Source organism: Pelobates fuscus, chromosome 3 (assembly GCF_036172605.1).
Source record: "Pelobates fuscus isolate aPelFus1 chromosome 3, aPelFus1.pri, whole genome shotgun sequence".
Taxonomy (NCBI): Eukaryota; Metazoa; Chordata; class Amphibia; order Anura; family Pelobatidae; genus Pelobates; species Pelobates fuscus.
This window is the reverse complement of record NC_086319.1, coordinates 381,737,012-381,757,607: the sequence shown is the minus strand read 5'-3', so window position 1 is coordinate 381,757,607 and position 20,596 is coordinate 381,737,012. Positions and strand designations below refer to the sequence as shown.

General features: G+C 41.8%; 2 protein-coding genes across 5 annotated transcripts in view; one reads left to right on the top strand and one right to left on the bottom strand.

Annotated features, from left to right (window-relative positions):
- The window catches only part of WDR83 (WD repeat domain 83), a 33,927-nt gene extending 33,458 nt beyond the window's left edge, over positions 1 to 469 (top strand). The window contains exon 10 of the mRNA XM_063449594.1: positions 218 to 469. Within this exon, the coding sequence (XP_063305664.1) occupies positions 218 to 388 (171 nt within the window). The 3' untranslated portion in view covers positions 389 to 469. The remainder of the gene's footprint in view (positions 1 to 217) is intronic.
- Positions 470 to 476: 7 nt separating this feature from the next.
- On the bottom strand, positions 477 to 13,379 carry DHPS (deoxyhypusine synthase). 4 transcript variants are annotated; one of them, XM_063449592.1, is made up of 11 exons: positions 13,305 to 13,379; positions 8,637 to 8,664; positions 7,908 to 8,117; positions 7,149 to 7,262; positions 3,830 to 3,951; positions 2,780 to 2,876; positions 2,602 to 2,688; positions 2,019 to 2,124; positions 1,596 to 1,699; positions 1,349 to 1,474; positions 477 to 1,004 (listed from the first exon to the last, which is right to left on the bottom strand). In XM_063449592.1, exons 2-11 carry the CDS (start codon positions 8,637 to 8,639, stop codon positions 906 to 908), a joined length of 1,068 nt encoding a protein of 355 aa, XP_063305662.1. In that variant the 5' UTR covers positions 8,640 to 8,664; positions 13,305 to 13,379; the 3' UTR covers positions 477 to 905. The 4 variants fall into 4 exon arrangements, with proteins under 4 accessions (XP_063305662.1, XP_063305661.1, XP_063305663.1 ...); XM_063449591.1 differs by lacking the exon at positions 13,305 to 13,379 and adding an exon at positions 9,810 to 9,900; XM_063449593.1 differs by lacking the exon at positions 8,637 to 8,664 and having other exon boundaries at positions 13,305 to 13,370.
- Between the last annotated feature and the right edge of the window lie 7,217 nt (positions 13,380 to 20,596).

Genomic DNA, 20,596 nt, shown 5'->3' with positions numbered 1-20,596 from the left:
TCCTCTCTGCCTGTCGTTCTTACTTTGTTTTTTATTGATGCTCGATCTTGTTGGCAAACGAGATGTGACCAAAAAAAAAATGCAAATCTGTTTTACTCTTTTGAAAAATGTATATGACTGGATAAATTTAAAGATGACCTAAAAGCTAGGCTTGAGAAATACTGTATTGGGGAGTATGGAACTTTCTTAGTTAAGCTATGTTTCTCCCTTCCTGCAGGGGTCACTAGTTCTCAAACTCCCCGTCTGTAAAGGAGTTGTTCAATCTCTCTCATTTCATCCTACGGAACCGTGTCTGCTGACGGCAAGCGAGGGTGGATTCCAGGTCTGGAGCGGAGAATCACATGAAGACGCCGGTAGCAGCAGAGAATGCTCAAACACTGTTGTTTAATTAGTTGAACTTTATTGCCAACAAAGTTGTTGTTTTTTTTATCCATTAGCAAAATAAAATACGTCCTATTTTGGAAATCTCTGCAATGTTTCTTGCAGAGCCTTTCATCCACCTTCAGCCAAGCATCTGTCCCATTCCACCCACTGGCTCCATACACAAAAACATCACAACTTAAATAACTGACAAAACAGGGAAATGGACAAATACATCTTTTACAAGGAACGAGAGGCATGGAGCAATTGGAAGGTATAGCTATATTTACACTTTGTTTATATACATATCTGTATGCTGGAGAGTTATGATCTATTCTACAATCAAATCTTTATCCACACTGTACATGCTGACTGTTAATCTTCAGCAGAGAGTACCACAGGGTTCCGGTGAGCAGCCGGGGATTCTAGCACGGGCAGAAAACAGTTGGGCTCACTTTTTTTATGTGAGAAGCAGGATGATTAGTTCCAATCGGTGTTTACCTCTCCATGCAACCACACTTCCCAACTGCCACAAGGGTGTGAGCTCAGTCCTGTTCCACTTTCTTAGAGGAGAAATCAGAGTGTTTCTGAGCAAAGGTCTGTGCCACTAAAATAGGAAATACCAAAGTGGCGTCCGCATAAACCTGCAGGTAGAGAGAAGGAGAGAGGTATTAGATAGAAAGCAAGAGAAACACTTATTATGTACCAAGTATTTTCACTAAATGGAGTTCTGTGGAATGTGAGGGCCTCCAATGGAAGAAGGGAGTTTGATACGAGATAGTCCATACCCAATTAAAGTTATCCTCTCTGATTACAGAACATTTTTTTTTATAGAAGTCATGTCCCTTTTAGCTTATGCATCACACTTAAGGAAATTACTTATTTTCAAATGACAATGGGGTAGATTGATTTTAGGCGATATGAGCGTGAAAGAAAAGCAGTCAATTTGAAAAGTAGTAAAAGAACATTTTTCTTTTAGAAAACTGACCTTGACGGGATTGGCGTCCATACGGATCTTTCCCCATGATACAGCTTCATCTGGTCTAGCTCCAGAGTCTGAGCCATCAAACTCTTGAGCAGTGTTAACATAAACGGCGTAATCTGCACCATTCCTCTGGAACAAAAAATTAAATAAATGAAATTAAATGTAGGGTTTCAAGAGAAGGGTGGAAAATGAACAGCCTGGAACTGAGATCATAATGGTAAACTGATTAAGCAGCCATGTTCGCACTCACCATGAGGTTTGCATTAGCAATGTGGTGCTTGATGAGTCCGCCACCCAGAATGATCATGCCACTCTTCTTAGCAAAGATTACAATAGAATTCAGACGGCGTATATCTGGAGAGAAGAGTCACTTGTGAAAAAGATACGCACTGCCCATACACAGTCATCACTGATATTATTTAGTAACTGTACATCAGGGTTGTAGTAGAAAAACTGTAGCAGAGGTCTTTCAGAGCCTTGGTTTTATGATATTCTCTTATGTAAGAACATCGCTGTCTTTGCAGACCAGCTATAGAATGTTGACCTTCACTGCTGTTGTGGACTGTTTTCCCATGGTGCTCAGTGAACGGAATGGCTTGCTAAGTATCATGGGGAAATAGCTTGGCTATCACTGGTACAGAGTTGCAACTCACAGCACAATGATGATTCTCACCTTCTACAATGTCCAGCTTCAGGCCAGGGTTCTTGTATGAGTGGAAATACATCATGTCTCCAAGAGACCCATCGGTAAGAGCCGGGCTGAACACAGGGATGTCATTCTATTTACAAGGAGAGGGTAATAATGTCACATACTAATAAATACATTTTTAAAAGAGGGCTGCGTGAGAGATTAGACGCCTGTTCGCATTATTCTTGTCTGTGTCACCCTGTGCTGGGAGGGACAGATTGAATCTTATACCTCCCTTAAGGAAAGCTATCCATCTCCCATAGCTCCCTCCTGACAGTGTCACCCTGTGCTGGGAGGGACAGACTCCATGTCCCACAGCTCGCTCCTGTCAGTGTCACCCTGTGCTGGGAAGGACAGACTCCATGTTCCACAGCTCCCTCCTGTCTGTGTCACCCTGTGCTGGGAGGGACAGACTCCATGTCCCATAGCTCCCTCCTGTCTGTGTCACCCTGTGCTGGGAGGGACAGACTCCATGTCCCATAGCTCCCTCCTGTCTGTGTCACCCTGTGCTGGGAGGGACAGACTCCATGTTCCATAGTTTCCCATATGGATATTCTAAAGTACATACCTTTTGCGCCCAGTAATATACAGAATCTGGGTGATTGATCTCTTTTCCCAGCCGAGCAATCATTTTAGATGGAGTCCACTTAGTACCCTGCAGGGGTTAAAGCAAAAATGAAAAAACATTTTCCAATAAAAAGTATTCTCAGCAAATGTCCCAAACATAATGTCTGCATAGTGCTCACCTCTGTGTCTTGCTCCAGCACCATCTGATCCAGTATAGGTGTGACCCAGTCCTCAAAGAGACAGTAATTATTATTGGGTACTAGGAGGTTTCCAATCCTGCAGAAGATAAACAAGATATGAGCACTCAGTACTAATGATGCTATAAAGGAGATAGATCAACGATCTGAAGAATATGATCGGTCATCTTTAACACCATGTAATTTTCTGTTTTGAAAAAAATGTCCATTTGTGTTGGATAAGTTCCATTTTATTTTTGTTATTTTCTTTTTTTTTTTTAACTGAAAGTAAATTCAACACCTTGCCCCATAGCCCTCAATAATTAATCAATTGATGCTGTAAACAATGTGCAAGGCATAGGGTAAAAATCTGGAAGCATTAAAATTCTTTATTCTGTAACTTATTATTCGTCCCATTCATTTAGCTGAACCAGGGATATAGTCAGGCTCACCTACAATTAATTAGAAGAATAAGCATGAAGCACAGATGTAAAATTTGCTATTAATATATTTGACATAACATTTAATGTTACAAAATATATTTTTTAAATCTTTACTGAACGTCCATATGCAAACTCGCAATGCAACACGGCAAACTATGCACTTCTTTTAGATTAAAACAAATACACTAAAAGAATGTTTAAACACAAATATAAGTAGGAGACGTATAAATCCATCACAAGAGGAGCAGATAATGCTTGGACATAAATATACAGACAAAAAAAAAATTGCAGAGCTATTGAGACTAGGTGTCTTCTCGTAGTAGGCCAGGAAATTGTATAACAGGACAGCAAGTCTATCCATGAACTGGTTATCACTGATTTTGAATAGGACATCAACAGAAGGTATGTTGTTATGCAACCATTTTGGAGATAAGGCTGTGAGGGCAGCTAAAATTATTCTGGTATCTAGCCTTTAAAGATGGCATTGAAACCATCCAGAGGTCTGGATATCAGAATCACTATATTTATACTATTTATACAGTTATGTCGTTTGCAAACACTTCTCCAGTTTAAAGGATAGTATGAAATCTGAGAGGCACATTGTGCTTACCTGTTAATACCGCGTGGTCTAAGATCAGCCCCTCTCAAGCTGAAATCGCCTAAGAAGGTGGGTGCCAAACACTTAATAAAGTCTTCTTCAATACCTCCAGCTGTGGTCACAATTGCATCAACCTGTATGGAGACACACAAATATTTGTATCACCCAATAATTGACACCATAACATTCACTGGTACCACTCTGTATTATAAATAAGAAAACATGAGATTATAAAGAAAAAAACAAACACACACGAAAAAAAAGGGCTGGGTCACAAATGCAGATATATAGGACTTTGTTGCAGAGGATTACAATACACAGTTTCCTTGGCTATACTTTTCAAAGGCCAGATGGGAGCCATTAGAATGAGTCAGACATTGGAGAACTGCCCCTATGGCTGCTCACTGTAGCATTAAAGGGTTACGCTAAACACCACAACCACTTCAGTGTTTTGAAGTGGGCATGGTGCAAGAACCCTGTATATGCCATGTTTTACGCTGCACATATATTAGACATAATGTGGCTACCAGAAGTGTTATACAGATCTCTGCCGCTTTCACTAGCCAGCCCAGAACAAGAGTTCCGGAATGCTAATGTGAATTCTTTACGTATTCTACGCACAGAGCTTAATTTATTGGCCATATTATACCATGTCTCAGCCAAACGGCATTACAGGGATTTCTTATGTATTACAATAGACATTACTTAAAATTATTGACTTTAGGTGGAAGGAATTTTCATTCACCTTTTACCCCACCATAACTATTGGTTTGTGCTCCCAAGTAACACCAAGCCTCAATAGCAAGCCAGTAACCAACCTCATGCCGATCAGTAACATTAACAAAGAAACAGCTGTTCATGAGTGGATCACTGGCTTTGTACCTCTTCCCGAGTAGCGTTTAAAAGCTGTTGGGTATAGCAGACATACTCCAAGGAGTCTATGTATATAGTGGAATTTATGAGGCAAAAAAGGTGATTCTTTGTCTTACTCATTTGCATATGCCCACCCAGAATCCCTTGCAGTAGTAACAGCATTGCAAATGTGAGATTTCTGTGGGAAAGCAAATCTCATGACTTGTTTGGTGTGTGCAGATCTGCTGTGTTTAACAAAGTATTGACTATCGACTTAATGACAATTCTAGTATGAAAAAATAAGGGGGGGGGGGGGGGGGGGAGTATTGTTTGAGTTGAAACATTCACTATATCTTTTAAGGCACAAAAATAATGCAAGAAGCTATTTAAAAGATATTGCTTGCAATAACAGAACAGTTTGCCTGGAGGTAGGGTGTACAGGCCATTCTTTTTAACTGTCAGGCTTTGTTTTACACTACAGCTAAAATAACAATGCAGGTATTACTGGTATACAAGAATGTTTAGATATCATGCCCTTTATATCCAACTACTAAAGATGAGTTGTATCAGAAAACTTAAACATGGATGGGACAGGCAAATGGCTATCCTGAGCACCGTGCCCTTATTATTCTCTGAAAATCGAACCAGAAACAAGTGAAACTCTAAACAAGAAGCTGCCACCCTCTAGGTACACTCCAAAACCTATAGAGCCAAAAGTAGAAAAAAAAGTTTCAAAACGCATCATTTTAGCTACGCATGCGCATCGGTCATTTCCTGATAGACATTGGGGGCGGGCACACTGGTGTTGTGTTTCCGGCAACAATCCTGACGGAAGCCGGTGTCCTTTTGCACGTGCGTAATAGCTTAATTGAGCGCGAAAATTCAGAAGATAAGAAGAGACCCCGGAAGAATTGAGGACATCCACAGCTCCTGAGGAAGTCCCGAATAAAGCGGGACGAAACGCGTTGAGCCGTATCTATCATCCAGCTGAAGTCCAGAGACCACGATACCATCACCACTGACCCAGTTGCAAGTATATTTCAGCCTTGGAAGTCGCGACCAGTGATTGTTCATTCCATCTTTTTACTCATTACTGGCTTATTTAGTGGTTGATGCCGGGCATTTGTTCCCAGGTCTCACAATAGGACTATATACTGTAATCATCTCTGTACTGGATATTATGCTTTTTTTTTTGTAAATATGATTTTTATTAATATATTCGCAATGTTTTTCAACAAGAAGAAGGTGTTGGACTCGCAGGTCCCTGGAATCAACAACATCAAGTATTTGCATGTGGGCTCGCAGGCCCCAATGAGCTTTGAGGACTCGCAGGTCCCGCGCATTCCAAGCAGATTATATTGAGTGCCTGTGTCTCACGTGTTGCCCTCCTTGTTTTTTTTTTTAATTTTATTTATTTTATTGTTTTGTTGAAAATTTGTCAAAATGTTCGTGACAACATGTGAACAGGTTGGTGAGAACCCGCAGGTTTTTCACCTGCTATGCATTATTTGGTCTTATAATGTGCCTAGATTCCCGAGAGGAAGGCGTAAAGTAACTGGGATACAAAGGCATCCTAGTCAGGTGACCCATAACATAAAAACATAAACAATCTCAAAGGAACTAGTCTTGAATGGAAAGAAAGAAGAGCACAGAACATTCTGTTCCAACACAGTAGTGCCAGTCTGTCGTGTAGCATGTTGTGCTAGTGAGATTACGGTCGTCAGGCGGTCCCCAATCCTGTTTAGTCGTTTGCCGGAGTTCAGGTGGCGAATACAGTAGTGTGCGGGCATCCCAAACCGTCTTATGTTGGTGTGTGTGCATTTTGTTTTTTAATAATTCTTTTTAAAAGACTTTTTTGCACTGTGATGCAGAATAAATTTCACTTTTAAGCTATTTATATTTTCTTAGTTTTTATAGAGTATTATCTCTTGTATGTTTAGTTTCCCATAGGACACTACTTATCTCTAGCGTCTAGCGCCCCCATTAGGTGGGATTCTTTTTCCTTATTATTCTCTGTCTTTCTATTGCTCACGGCTCCTGTCAGTCATCGACTGGTTCATGCTACCTGTTAATTCATTCAATGCCGTAGGCACATTTACAAAGCATGCCATTCCAGTCTGCACGGTTCACACAGCACGTCTGACAGGTAAGACTGAATAAACGCTCTATTTTGTCACAAATCTTGCATCAGAATGAAAGATAGATAGACACAAAAAACAAACATTGGGCTGGTGTAATACCAGAATATAATTAGCAATGTCACAATAGGTCTCCCACACAAAGCCAGTGCCTACGATTGCTTTTTTAAATAGGTGACAAATTGTATCAATTTTTCCAGAGCATCAAATCAAAAGGGTGTTCTAAGCAGAATTGTGTATATTTAAAATAAAATAAGGCCAATGCCCAATGACTGAGTGGCTCAGTGAAATTGCTTAATAATACTGCAAACAGTGATTAATTTGTCTAATTTGTTCCATACCATCTTGTGCTGTACGAGGTATCGGATGCTCTCCCGGACACCAGAGCTGATCAGGTTTGAGGTGTATCCCAAGAAGATGGTACAACCACCAGGGGAGGACAGCTTGCTGTCGATCTGCATAAAGAACAGTGCGTATTTAAATTAAACTCTGAACAGTTTAGTTGTCTCTTCCAAATATAACCACATTCAATATAATGAAGGGATAACACAGCGGTGCAATGCTCTACATTACACTCCTTATCAATGACAATCAGTCCTTTTCTCCTCTAGCCTGTTAAAATGGCTTTCTATGGTATGTAGTGGTTATGGTGCCAGAAGTCCATTGTTAAGAGTCAAACCGTTTTTTAAATGGTATGACACTTACCTGGGTCCGTCCCAGGAACTGACACTCATCGGTCAATTAATTATTTTCACACAATTACGAAATTGATGTGGAAGTTTGAACTTTAGCAATGTATGTGAAGAGGGAGCCTGGAGGGCACATGCACAGGGCACACACATAGGTGTGAAACAGTTCCACACTTAATACTAAAATGGCACCAAGGAACTACGGTCACCACAACCACTACAGTAAACTGTAGATGTTACAGTGCCCCTTTAAGCACTCAGTTATATAAACTAATAAAAACCCTCACCCCATCATTACTGAGACACTAACTCGGTTATTGTCACTCACCCCATTACTCCACATTAGTTCTTAAAACCTTCCTCGGCATTACCATCCCTTACCCACTCCTCCTTACAATTCCCACATCTCACCATGTTGTTGACCTCTCGCACTGCTTGCCCGAAGCATGTGGCTTGGAATCCTGTGTACATATAGCTCTGCAACAACTGATCATAGTTGATGCCTGCATTGAAGTCGTACCCTCTGACTTGGGGAGTGCCCTCAGGGAGAGAGTCACTGGCCATCAATACGGCCCCCTTAGCATCACTGGGCTGTCCCTCAGCCATTGTTTGAACTGGAGCCTGAAGGGTACAGAGAAAGATGTAATAAAGGCACAGTAATACAATAAACGCACATACAGGTATGTAAAAGTATAAACACGTGTACAGTGTGCTAGGAAGACTTTTATACAAGTCACATCCGCTTTCTGACATATACGGCCATTATAAATAATGACCTGGGCTACTGGCCAATATCTAAAACAATGTCAGAAGTAATTCAGGGCACATAAGGCGTGCGCAGACATCAGAGGCTCGGATCTGAGGTACAACTGAGCTTAAAGTTCTAGGCTGTCAGTGTCATATGCCATTTCAATAGTGATTTATATTATATTTACATTCGCTGGGTTATTCAGGCTTGTATATGGTGTCAGTGTGCAGGCATTGCATTTTCTATGAAAAATATATTACTGTACTCCACCATTACAGATAGTCACCGTGTACTCTTTTACACGACACACTTACGCACATAACATTATAGACTTGTTGACAGCCCTCAGCCCACACCCTTATACATACCAGCCATCGCTGGGCCTAACCTACCATAATTTACGTCTGCTTTTTGCTGTACCTAGAAAATAAAATAAAAAATCCTAAGTCTATGAGCCTCATATCAAATTATAATTAGAGTTTTTATCAAGGGCAGGCATAGCTGGCCATTCTGTTATTGCAAAAGGCTGGAAGATGTTCATGGGAGATGTAGCCCATGGCATCTGAAAGGGCATAGTATGCCTGCCCCTGGCTTAACGGTAAGAATTGATTCACGGGTGTAATAAATGCACAAGTGCTATGCCTTTTGTTGCTCTTTAAATTAAGTTGTAAGTTTCTAGTTAAAAATATATACATTACAATAAATTAATTAATAAACATTGGTTTAAGAAACATTACATTGCATAAGGGGAATCCAGCATGCTTATATTATACCAAGTGTGAATTTTCCAGTTATTAAAAGTGAATTTAAAATAATAGCCAAATCTTCATGTCTGCTATTTTGTCCCCAAAAATAAAAGTCAGTTTTAATTTCAGACAAAATTGACACAACAGTATTGTAACACAACATACAAGGGTGGTAAACAAATGGTGTTAATGTGATGTTCTCTAATTTAAAGGCTGACAGTGGTGTATAGTGATTTTGGTTTTTTTTTTATAAACAGAACTGTCATGGGCTGTCAAACTATTTGAAGCTAATAAGCTGTCATATCAGTGCATCAATGATAAGAAATGTACTCTGTATTAAAGGGACAGGCACCCCACATCTCTCACCCTCCCCATTTAGCCTCACATATAAGGCCATGTACTCTGCATTAAAGGGACAGGCACCCCACATATAAGCCATGTACTCTGTATTAAAGGGACAGGCACCCTGCAATACCCAAGGCACACAACATACGTCACCTCCCCATTTACTGATCAGCCATGTGCTGCCTATTAAAGGGACGGGCACCCTGCAACATGTGACCTACTGTACACTACCTCCCCCCGTCCCCGGCTGCCTTTAGTATAGCCCAGGTATTATTATTATTATTATTGTTGTTGTTATTATTAGCTAGTTATGATCTCTGTGATGCTCTCCCACTGTTCTGGCTGAGCATGATGGGAGAGATAACCCACGTGGTGAGGCATGGATGGCCCCTGATACTCAGCCACACTGTATACCCCAAGCACAGCATGGAGAGCCAATGTGAAGGCCCCAGGCAGCACACGCGGTATACATACCGGTATTATAGGTAGGTACATCCTGCCATATCCACAGCCCCAGCTCGCAGAGGAAACCAGGCACTGACTACGGAAGCCGGAGAGGGACAGAAAGACCCAGACTACAGAATGAAGTGGGCGTGTCCGAGTGCAGTTGGAGGAGTGTCCCCGCCCTCAGCATGGAATCTGGGCGGGGCCTTGTGACTCCTGCTGGCATTATAGTAGAGCAGCAGTGACTGGAGTCCATGGGAGGGACTCCCAGCACTCTCAGCCTACACTAGAGGGCCTTTTATATAGGCGCCATTTATATATCGCCAACAGATTCCGTAGCGCTTTACAATATATGGACAGACCCTTGTCAATCCAACCGATTGGGAAAAATAATAAAACAGACATTTCGTCAATTTATTGATAAAAGTTCGGGGGTTTATAAAGTATAGCTTTGATAGGTCACTACGAGGGGCACCGAATCCGAATAATACTAAGAATTCATCGGCTGCGAAGTTACCTTTCAACTTCCAGACGTACGCCATATGTTATTCCTGCCAAATTATGGATACGGTGTAACGCTTAACCCCTTAATTGCCGATCACCAAATAAGCTCTTAATACTCTGATATGTTTATTATTTTAACAGTGAAAACGTATCGCCCTGCGCTGCAAGCAGTCTGCTCTGTCTTGAGATATCTATGTATGTTAATGGTATCTATGTGATACCACTTAATTTACCGGTTATTCACGGCGTAGGCCTCGATATGATGTGGCGCTGGCTGTGGTTGAATGTTGTGGCAGATGGGTACAAGATAAAAAGAGAAAAGCAAGTTTATCAGTGGTTATATGAGTGTATGTCCCTCGGCGGCTGGATGTGACTCGGCATGGGTTAACATGTTTACTATTTTAACTTGAAAACGTATTCCTGTTTGTTAATGCTCTTAGAGTGGGATCATTTTAAATATGGCTTCCTAGCATCCGAAATGTCTGTATCAGGTTTATATGACAACAACTATTGTATTCTGCATATTATATCTACTCTCCATTCACCTCTCTTTGATAGGGACACCATGTTAGCGCTGTCTATAATATCCCTTTAAATGTAACAGGGGTGATGCAGGTATTCACTCTAAAACTCCAAGCCAGGGATTGGAAGAGTTAATTTCTATTTCAACATATTCACTCATATTGTGAAACTAATATAATACCTGTATTTCCAAAGACTCCTGTTGGCTGTAAGTAAGTGCAGTACATACTTGCTCTACCTCCCTCTACTGTAATTTAACCAGTAAAGTGCTAAGTGCACCTGTTAGTGCTATATAAATAAAACAATTATTTACATACACTGTATATTTGCAGTACCTCTCTCTGCTGTAATATAACCTGTAAAGTGCTAAGTACACCTGTCAGTGCTATATAAATTTACATACATTGTATACCTGCTGTACTTCCCTCTGCGGTAATATAACCTGTAAAGTGCTAAGTACACCTGTCAGTGCTATATAAATTTACATACATTGTATACCTGCTGTACTTCCCTCTGCGGTAATATAACCTGTAAAGTGCTAAGTACACCTGTCAGTGTTATATAAATTTACATACACTGTATACTTGCTGTACTTCCCTCTGCGGTAATATAACCTGTAAAGTGCTAAGTACACCTGTCAGTGCTATATAAATTTACATACACTGTATACTTGCTGTACTTCCCTCTGCGGTAATATAACCTGTAAAGTGCTAAGTACACCTGTCAGTGCTATATAAATTTACATACATTGTATACCTGCTGTACTTCCCTCTGCGGTAATATAACCTGTAAAGTGCTAAGTACACCTGTCAGTGTTATATAAATTTACATACACTGTATACTTGCTGTACTTCCCTCTGCTGTAATATAACCTGTAAAGTGCTAAGTACACCTGTCAGTGCTATATAAATTTACATACATTGTATACCTGCTGTACTTCCCTCTGCGGTAATATAACCTGTAAAGTGCTAAGTACACCTGTCAGTGCTATATAAATTTACATACATTGTATACCTGCTGTACTTCCCTCTGCGGTAATATAACCTGTAAAGTGCTAAGTACACCTGTCAGTGTTATATAAATTTACATACACTGTATACTTGCTGTACTTCCCTCTGCGGTAATATAACCTGTAAAGTGCTAAGTACACCTGTCAGTGCTATATAAATTTACATACACTGTATACTTGCTGTACTTCCCTCTGCGGTAATATAACCTGTAAAGTGCTAAGTACACCTGTCAGTGCTATATAAATTTACATACACTGTATACCTGCTGTACTTCCCTCTGCGGTAATATAACCTGTAAAGTGCTAAGTACACCTGTCAGTGTTATATAAATTTACATACACTGTATACTTGCTGTACTTCCCTCTGCGGTAATATAACCTGTAAAGTGCTAAGTACACCTGTCAGTGCTATATAAATGTACATACATTGTATACTTGCTGTACTTCCCTCTGCGGTAATATAACCTGTAAAGTGCTAAGTACACCTGTCAGTGTTATATAAATTTACATACACTGTATACTTGCTGTACTTCCCTCTGCGGTAATATAACCTGTAAAGTGCTAAGTACACCTGTCAGTGCTATATAAATTTACATACATTGTATACTTGCTGTACTTCCCTCTGCGGTAATATAACCTGTAAAGTGCTAAGTACACCTGTCAGTGTTATATAAATTTACATACACTGTATACTTGCTGTACTTCCCTCTGCGGTAATATAACCTGTAAAGTGCTAAGTACATTACAGTTTGTGCTATGTAAATAAAAGTACTACGCTACCTGTACCTCCCTCGGCTGTAATGTAATCTGTAAAGTGCTAAGTACACCTGTTACCTCTATGTAACTGACACATCTATGTATGTAATGTATCAATACTGGTTTGAAAATCTACTATTTAGGCCACACAGAATACACTTGGTGTGTATTTTAAAGAATGCACGTAAAAATAATCCCTGAATAATTCCCCTGCTTTGTTTCACAATGACTCCTGAGTATTGTCTTAACCTGCGAGGGATAAAATGTAATTTCTCGATCCCCTTTAAATTGCAATAAATCTTTCTATCCAGTATCACAGAATGGAAACCATTCCCTGTTTAAGTAGCAGTATACATAAATGCATTTGTTTGTTACAAAATAGGTGTATATTCACTAAATACTGAATTGCGTTGAATTGAAAACTCGATTTGCAAAATTTGGGCAAAAACTGCTCATTTGGAAAAAGAAAAAATCTCCAACTCAACTATTGTCACAGCATGCTAGCAAACTATACCTTATTATTATTATTATTATTATTATTATTATTATTAATATTTCTGCACAGGTGCAAATCCCAAGAAATCTGGAGACGCACCGCAATGCGCTTGCTCACACGTTCTCTGCTCTCCCTGTGGTCTGTTCTAAGAGGATCTCCTGACTCAGATTATATCCCTTCAAATAAACCCCTCCCCAAGCAGATGAAAGAAGAATTGAAGAATTTTGTATATTCCAACCTTTTTGCAGTGATCGGGCTGGTCTTGTCACCTCTGCTGTGGTCTGAGCTTGCAGTGAACTGTGACATTCAGGTCTCAAATTAAATACCCCCTAGTCATCCTCCCCCCTCCCATTCTGTGCTTTGTCCCAGATTACCCCTCCTCCTCCCTGAGGCTTTTGGAGAATAATTCTGAAAAGATGAATACCAACGAGAATGGGGAAATTTGTGTGCCTGCAGAACAAGCCAGAGGCGATGATGTGCTGAGCACTGCGCTGCAAATTATTGATAACAAATGTTAGATTGAAAATACCTTCCTATAGTGTTCGAGTATAAATTGTAGCCGTATTAGTCCAGTGATGGGGATGTAAAACAAAAGATGAAGTTTGTATCTTTTAATACCTTTTTTGCATTTCATTTTAGACTTGAGAAAGGGAAATGTTCCCGAAAGTTTGTCATTCCAAAATTCTGTTAGTCCAATAAGGGTTTTATTACAATATATAAATCCCATCTGCTATTTTACGTATATTTATATATGTATCATGTATTATTTGATCTGCATTTATTTTTATTTAGCAAATCATGTCTCGAACCCCACACTATATTCTGGGTGACGCTATCTGCGTATTATTCGCTGTAATGCGCTGTTAGACTGGCACGTCGCAATGCGCCATTTTAACAACAGCGGGGCAGGGATGGAGCAGACAAAAACAGCATCCCTCAGTTTACCCATCTCCTCTGCCGACCGATCATTATCAGGAGAGAAAGTGACTTAATTGCGACAATTGCAAATTACAGCTCCTTCCTTGAGAGTATAACTCCCATCAGTCTCAGGCAGAAAGAGACATGCATATCTCAAACCTACTCTACGGTTAAAGGGACACTGTAGGCACCCAGACTGCTTCAGCTCATTGAAGTGGTCTGGTTGCAGTGTCCCTTTTGCAACTAGTGTAATGTTTACATTGCAGCTCTAATTCTGCCCACAATGGTCCGGTATCTGACTCTGGACAGCCTCATGCTCTGCATGAGGACCTCCAGCATCAGGTTTTTCCCCATAGGAAAGCACTGATTCAAAGAGGGGGGGCATAGGGAGCTACAGTGCCAGGAATACAGCTTTGGACGTCTGACATTATAGTATCCCTTTAAGGGGCAGTAACCATAGCCTTACAATAACCCTACAGCTAACTAATAAACAATCATGCTAAATAAAAGACACATAATTCTGTATTAAATAAAATTAACCACTTAAAGATTCTGGATAAATTCATAAATAACAATATTTATTAGTATTGTAGAGAACTGACCGTTGAAAATGTTGGTAAGGAGACATTGCTTATAATTTACTTGGTCCCAAGTCACAGTCATCAGTTTCCATGGTTACTGCTCATAATAAACAATTTTCTGTAACAGCGTTTAATGTCCCAATATAACATAGATCCCATTAACTCTGGCAAGAGTCTAATACGAGAGAGTTCCAAATTTATTTAAAGAGATAGCATATAACTAATGAACAATAGGTGCTACAAACCGTCATTATTTTGATAGAAAAATCATTGAACTCATTTTTGAAGAATTGGCCGTAACGTACCTAGATGAAGTCCCTCCAAAAAATAATAATATATATATATATTCTCTGTTATGTGCACCCCTGGCATAATGTAACAATGTTTCGTTTTTTTTATCAGCACTAAAATCATATAAATGGAGAGATAAAAGAAAACGCTGTGCAGGTGATAAAATGGATTCAAAGTGATACCCTGTGTGGACTCTCAGTGACCGACAATATCTTTCAAGGGGCAGCAACTCTTCGTCAGTAAAAAATCCCCCGGATATTTTTACTAAGGAACAAGTACCGTCCTTGAAACATTTCTGTCAATCATTCTACCAATATAATGGTATATCATTTTTCAACCCAGTGTGTCATCTTTTATGTCTTTTGAATCTATATTATCTCTCAACATCCTTTTGTCTCGATGTACAATTCCCCTCTATATCCCTTGCTTGTATAATTCCGAATGTTATTTTTGCATTCATTGTAACGAGCTCTGTAACTTACTTTGATGCGGATAGGGAGGACAGGTCTGGGCCCCTAACTTTGCAAAACAGCATGTTACTGGAGGGACAACACCTTTTCATTTCAACGCATATCTGTACACGACAAGGGTTATGAACTATCAAACAAGGTTTCGACTCACCCAAAGGAACCTTTATATTTACACACAGGGGTAAATGTAGCACAAAATGGCCAGTAGATCGACTATTGGTTGTGGTCTTTGCGTTCCTATCTCCAATCTCTAACCAGAAAGCACAGTAATTCGTTGTTCACTTCTTGGAAAATTGACCCTGACATAAAAACCTTTAAATACTAACAAAAATAATGAAAAATCCAAATTGGATAATTTTATCAGTCAGACAGGTTTTTCCTAAAGTTTGACCAACGATTTGGATAATTCTCTGCAATTCATGGTTTAGAGTATCTCTATCACTTTGCAGGTTTTGCTTTTGAGTTAGACCTTTATCGTCCCGAAGTTTAAAGGATAATTCACATGTGGACCCTTTGCTCACTGTGCCTAGAGGTATTGACTCATTCATGAGGCCTAACAAGGTTGAAATGATCGTCTGGGCTTTTGCTGTATTTCTCTCTTGCGGAGTGTACTGGCCTACATTTGGAATGGCAAAAGATGAACCAAAACTAACTTGAGACCTGAGCGGGGCACACCGAGGGACAGGCTATTTGAGTTGTTCTGCATTCTCAGTATTCTCTTGCACCCTGTTTTATTGCTCTCCATTTTTAGTTATAGCTGCAAGCCTCCTGGAGCTCTGAGTCGGATCAGAGGATGGGAGCGGCCCGGCTAAACTTTAATCCATGATTACTTGTGCTAGACACCTCCGATCTGTACTTTTTTCACTGTTTGTCAACCTAGAGCTATCCCGTAGTGTATAAAACTTGGGAATAACTGGGGGGAAACACATTGTTTTGGGGTTATTATTGTTAGTGCCCTGGTCTCTGGCACCTTATTAAATTATCTGTCCTGTGGTGAAGTTAAGTCCCAGACACTCAAGTGCCAGGATGGAATTGTATTGTTTTGGTTGATGACCCCCGGTTGGGAATGTGTGTATAAATACCTGTGAGTTTCCTAATAAAAATGGTACCTGTTTTATCCTTCATCAAGCCTCAGCTGATGTTTGGTACAAAGCTAGTATTACTCTAGCTGGCCAGGGGAGAGGGGATACTTGGCAGAGATACCCAGTCTGAGTATTGGAGCTCCATCACACACGATCACCATCTACAGCCTCTGGCCACACACATTACAGCCTCTAGCCACATGCCACAAACACAACACAAATGAAACACAAAACACCACACCACAGATAGCTCACTACACACACAGAGAATACCACAAACAGCCACCAAATGCATGCACAACACTCTCTCCTGGCCCGTTTGTCCTGTGGTTTTAAACTTATAAAGACACCAGAGACAAGTCACAAACAGCGCAACCCATTACACAGGGCCTTATTCCCAATCAGGAGCTTTCTAGCGGGGCTCTGTGCATGGGCTGCCCTGGAAAGGCACTAAACTAACATGCTCGTTTTGGTGGGATGTGCTTGTCATTGGTTATTACACAACACCCCCCACTTCCCTCTGGTCCTACCTCCTATCACTGAACCTCTTTGATTAGAAAATGCTCAAGCCATATTTTCCCCCAGTCCGGCCATAATGGGGAGTGTTCTGTTTGGCAAGTTTTGGCAATGGGTGCAGGTTACACAATGTTCCATCAGTCACAAGAATCCCGCAGAGCAGCAAACTGCAGACATCATGGATGGAGGAAAACAAAATGGAGGAACACAGGTATTAGGTTCTGACACAAGGAAACAACGGTAGCTGAGGAAGCATGATGTAATATACGCGAAACGCGTTATGTCATTAGAGTTTAAGATTTTCTTTCTGTTTCAACTCTCTCTGCTTTGTTCAGGTGTATGAGGATGTTTCTTTTTTTCTTATTTTGTATTATTTAATTTTTATTACTTACACCGATGTGGTCTGCACACTGCCATGTATGTTGTCTTTCATGTAATAAACCATCACCTTGATGGAAAAGTCTCCATTATAATTTGCTAGTAGTTTCAAGAGTTCGGTGTGGATATACGTCTTTTGCTTTGTCTCATTGCTCAGATTACAGGGATACCAGCACTAAATACTTCCAATGTATGCAGCCAAAAAGAACGACTGAAGGCACTGGATTGAAACACACTAAACCATGTTCACTTGTGTAACCACGACAAAGATGCGCCACAAGCCTAACAGAGGTTAAGTGCGAGCAACTGAATACGCTTATATCAACTGTATCACACCAGCATTAACCAACCGGCCTCTGCGTAGGCGACGAAATGCAAACTAATGTATGTACGAATCCATGCGCCCCTGCGTGGGCAACCTATGCTTTATTATCCACAAAGATGCTACATGCATATATGCTACGACAACAATAAAAATATTCAAAACAAAAAGAATGACTGCTAGGAAGCTATCGGCTTACCCTGCGAGGCTCAGTCAACAAGTGGGTTTGGAATGAGGGCGCTCTTTGGGGCTGTGTCTGGTGCAGGATAAGGGAAACTCAGGGATTTTGAGAACAGCTCTCAAGAAGAGAAAAATGTCTGTTCATAGTGACAGAACTGTGGTTCTGTCACAGCAGTGGAACGTCATTGAATTTCCATTACAATCATAACCGGACATGGAACCCTTGCTCACGGTGCCTAAATGAATATAAGCTATACCTCACTGACAAGGCCAAAACTATTGTCTTTTGGCGGGGCCTGACAGCCAAGATGGCCAGACGTGTTTGCTACTAGCTCCTGCTAAACTACACTAAAAAAGCTAAAAAACTGCGGCAAAACCTGAGAAACTCGGCCCTAGGCAACCATGGGAGCACCCTCACTACACTCAACTACTCCCTAAGCTTGAATTTGGGTGACCCGATGGAAGCACATGGAGCCTCAGCTCGCGGGCTATTATGGTCGACGGTCAGGGTGCTTGGGGAGACGGCCGATCTCCCGACCCCGGACTCCAGGCGACCAAAAGAGTCTGCACAGCCCTGTTCCCCCCCCCCCCTGGACTGGCGGGGGATATCCCGGTCCCCTCTGAGTGCCACCTCACCTCAGCAAGGTCGACAAGACGGAGTAACGACCCTGGAACTGCATGGTCACCAAAGATGGCGGATAATCTAAGGGGTAATCAAGAAAAAGAGCCCTTGGAGACTGCCTTTGAAAAGTTCTGGCAGGCATTCTGGCTCCGCACGAAACTCCAGGCACACCAACCAACCTCTCATGCAAAACGCGAAAGCCCAATGACAACAGAGGCTAAAGTACCTCCACCCAGGCGCAAGGCCTGCTCAACGCTGAAGCCAGCCCGACGTCCTCTAGCCCAGAGAAGCCCCCGACTTACCGTGGCCCGATCCCGACGACACTCGAGGGCACCTCTCCAAGTGACAAAGCCCAACCCAGACCCACAGCGAGATATAGCCACACCATGGTCACACAGGCGAGACCGAGGTGCAACACGGCAGGGAGAGAGACAAAAGCACGAACCTCCGCAGCAACACCACTCCCGAGGACCGGACCCGGCAGGAGTCCGGGAGCGATTAGCACTACAGCTCAGGAGGGGTCGCCCACATACCCACGACTCACACCCACAAAAGGACTTACCTCCACGAGCACCTCAGAAGGCACATACTCTGGCACGTGTGAAGCCCCACACTCATCCCCGACAACGAGTCATGCACATAGAGCCGTGACATGGGATGTAGGCAATACGGACTGCCATGGGACTCAGGGTGGGGGTCTCGAAGGTACGATCTTGTTACCTGGGGCAGACCGGATGCCACTGTTAGGCATAGGGTAAGTAGTACCTGGAAGAAGCAGCACTCCCCTCACTAGGGAACCTAGCAGTATCTCTCTAAGTCAAGGTTGATATATGACACTGCACCTAGTTATAGTGGACAATATGCTTTTAAGTTTAAATGACATTACTGTCTCTGTTTTCTATTATTATTTGGCTATACATCTAATTATCAATGTGCTTACATGTTAGTCAGGCTGGAACGACAGGCTACTCTTTGCCCATTACCGGCTCATGCCAATACCTAACATGGAAGAGCCTTTGCTAGTCTGCCAACTAGGTTAAGCTTCCTAGGTCAATTGTAAACCCAAAGCGCGGTTTTCCCTTACCGGAACTTACATGTTATGCTGATTTAGACCATGTCAGGGTACCTGAGGCCTCTACCTCTAAGGGAGGTAGAGATTTGGTGGTTTGCCCGTCCAGGCGAGCTGTTTCCTTCGTTCCTCGCGGTTCATCCAGTCACTTAAACACCGGCCGCGAGGAATCCACGTCCTTTTCTAGCAGGACGCTCAATACGTGACGTCATGACGCCATCACGAGCGACCTGTCACTCAAGTGTCCGATATCCTATCGGTACTTGTCAGAGGCGTGATTACCATCCAGAGCCAGGGTATTTAAGCTTACTTCTCTCTTCAGCTCATTGCCCTGTCGTGGTTCTAGCTTGTCTAGTCACTCAGTGCTCTGGTATTCTAGTTTACTCTATTTGGTTTTGACTCGGCTTGTTGTACTACCCTGCTTCTCTGTTCTCCCTTGACCCGGCTTGTCTCTCGCTTATCTGTCTTCCCGTTCCCTCGACCTCGGCTTGTCTCTGACTATTCTCTATTACTCTCGGTACGTTAGTCCGGCCATTCTAAGGCCCGGTATACGTACCTTTCCACTCTTTGTACTCTGCGTGTTGGATCCCTGTCCCGATCCTGACATTACGACAGGGCCAATGGATCCTGCAGGTACAAACAGTCAGCTTGGTTCTTCTGATCCCAGGTTTGACGCCATGGAGCATAGGATGGATCAGATGGCTCTAGCACTACAGGCACTTTTGTCTCGTGCTAGTAACCCACCTGAGGAGACACGTACTCCTTCTATTTCTCCTGCAGTCTCAGGTCTAGAGGTAGCCACTGTAGGTGCTTCTTCCCGTATTACCCCACCAGTACGTTATGGCGGGTCACCGGAGAAGTGCCGTGGTTTTCTGAACCAGATCAGCATCCATTTCGAATTACAACCCCGCTCTTATCCTACAGATAGAGCGAAGGTTGGATTTGTTATTACTTTACTCATTGAGAAAGCTCTGAGATGGGCCAATCCTTTATGGGAGAATGATAATCCACTAGTCTATAATTATAATGCCTTTGTAGCTGCGTTTAGAAGAACTTTTGACCCTCCTGGTAGAAAGGTCAATGCAGCTAGATTACTGTTGC

Excerpts from the sequence above, each read along its gene's own strand:
- DHPS (XM_063449590.1), bottom strand. The coding sequence starts at position 9,830 with ATGTACCTACCTATAATACCG. Across the intron at positions 7,263-7,907 it reads TGCGAGAGGTCAACAACATG|ATCGACAGCAAGCTGTCCTC; the intron begins GTGAGATGTGGG and ends TTCTTTATGCAG. Across the intron at positions 3,952-7,148 it reads ACCTCGTACAGCACAAGATG|GTTGATGCAATTGTGACCAC; the intron begins GTATGGAACAAA and ends GTCTCCATACAG.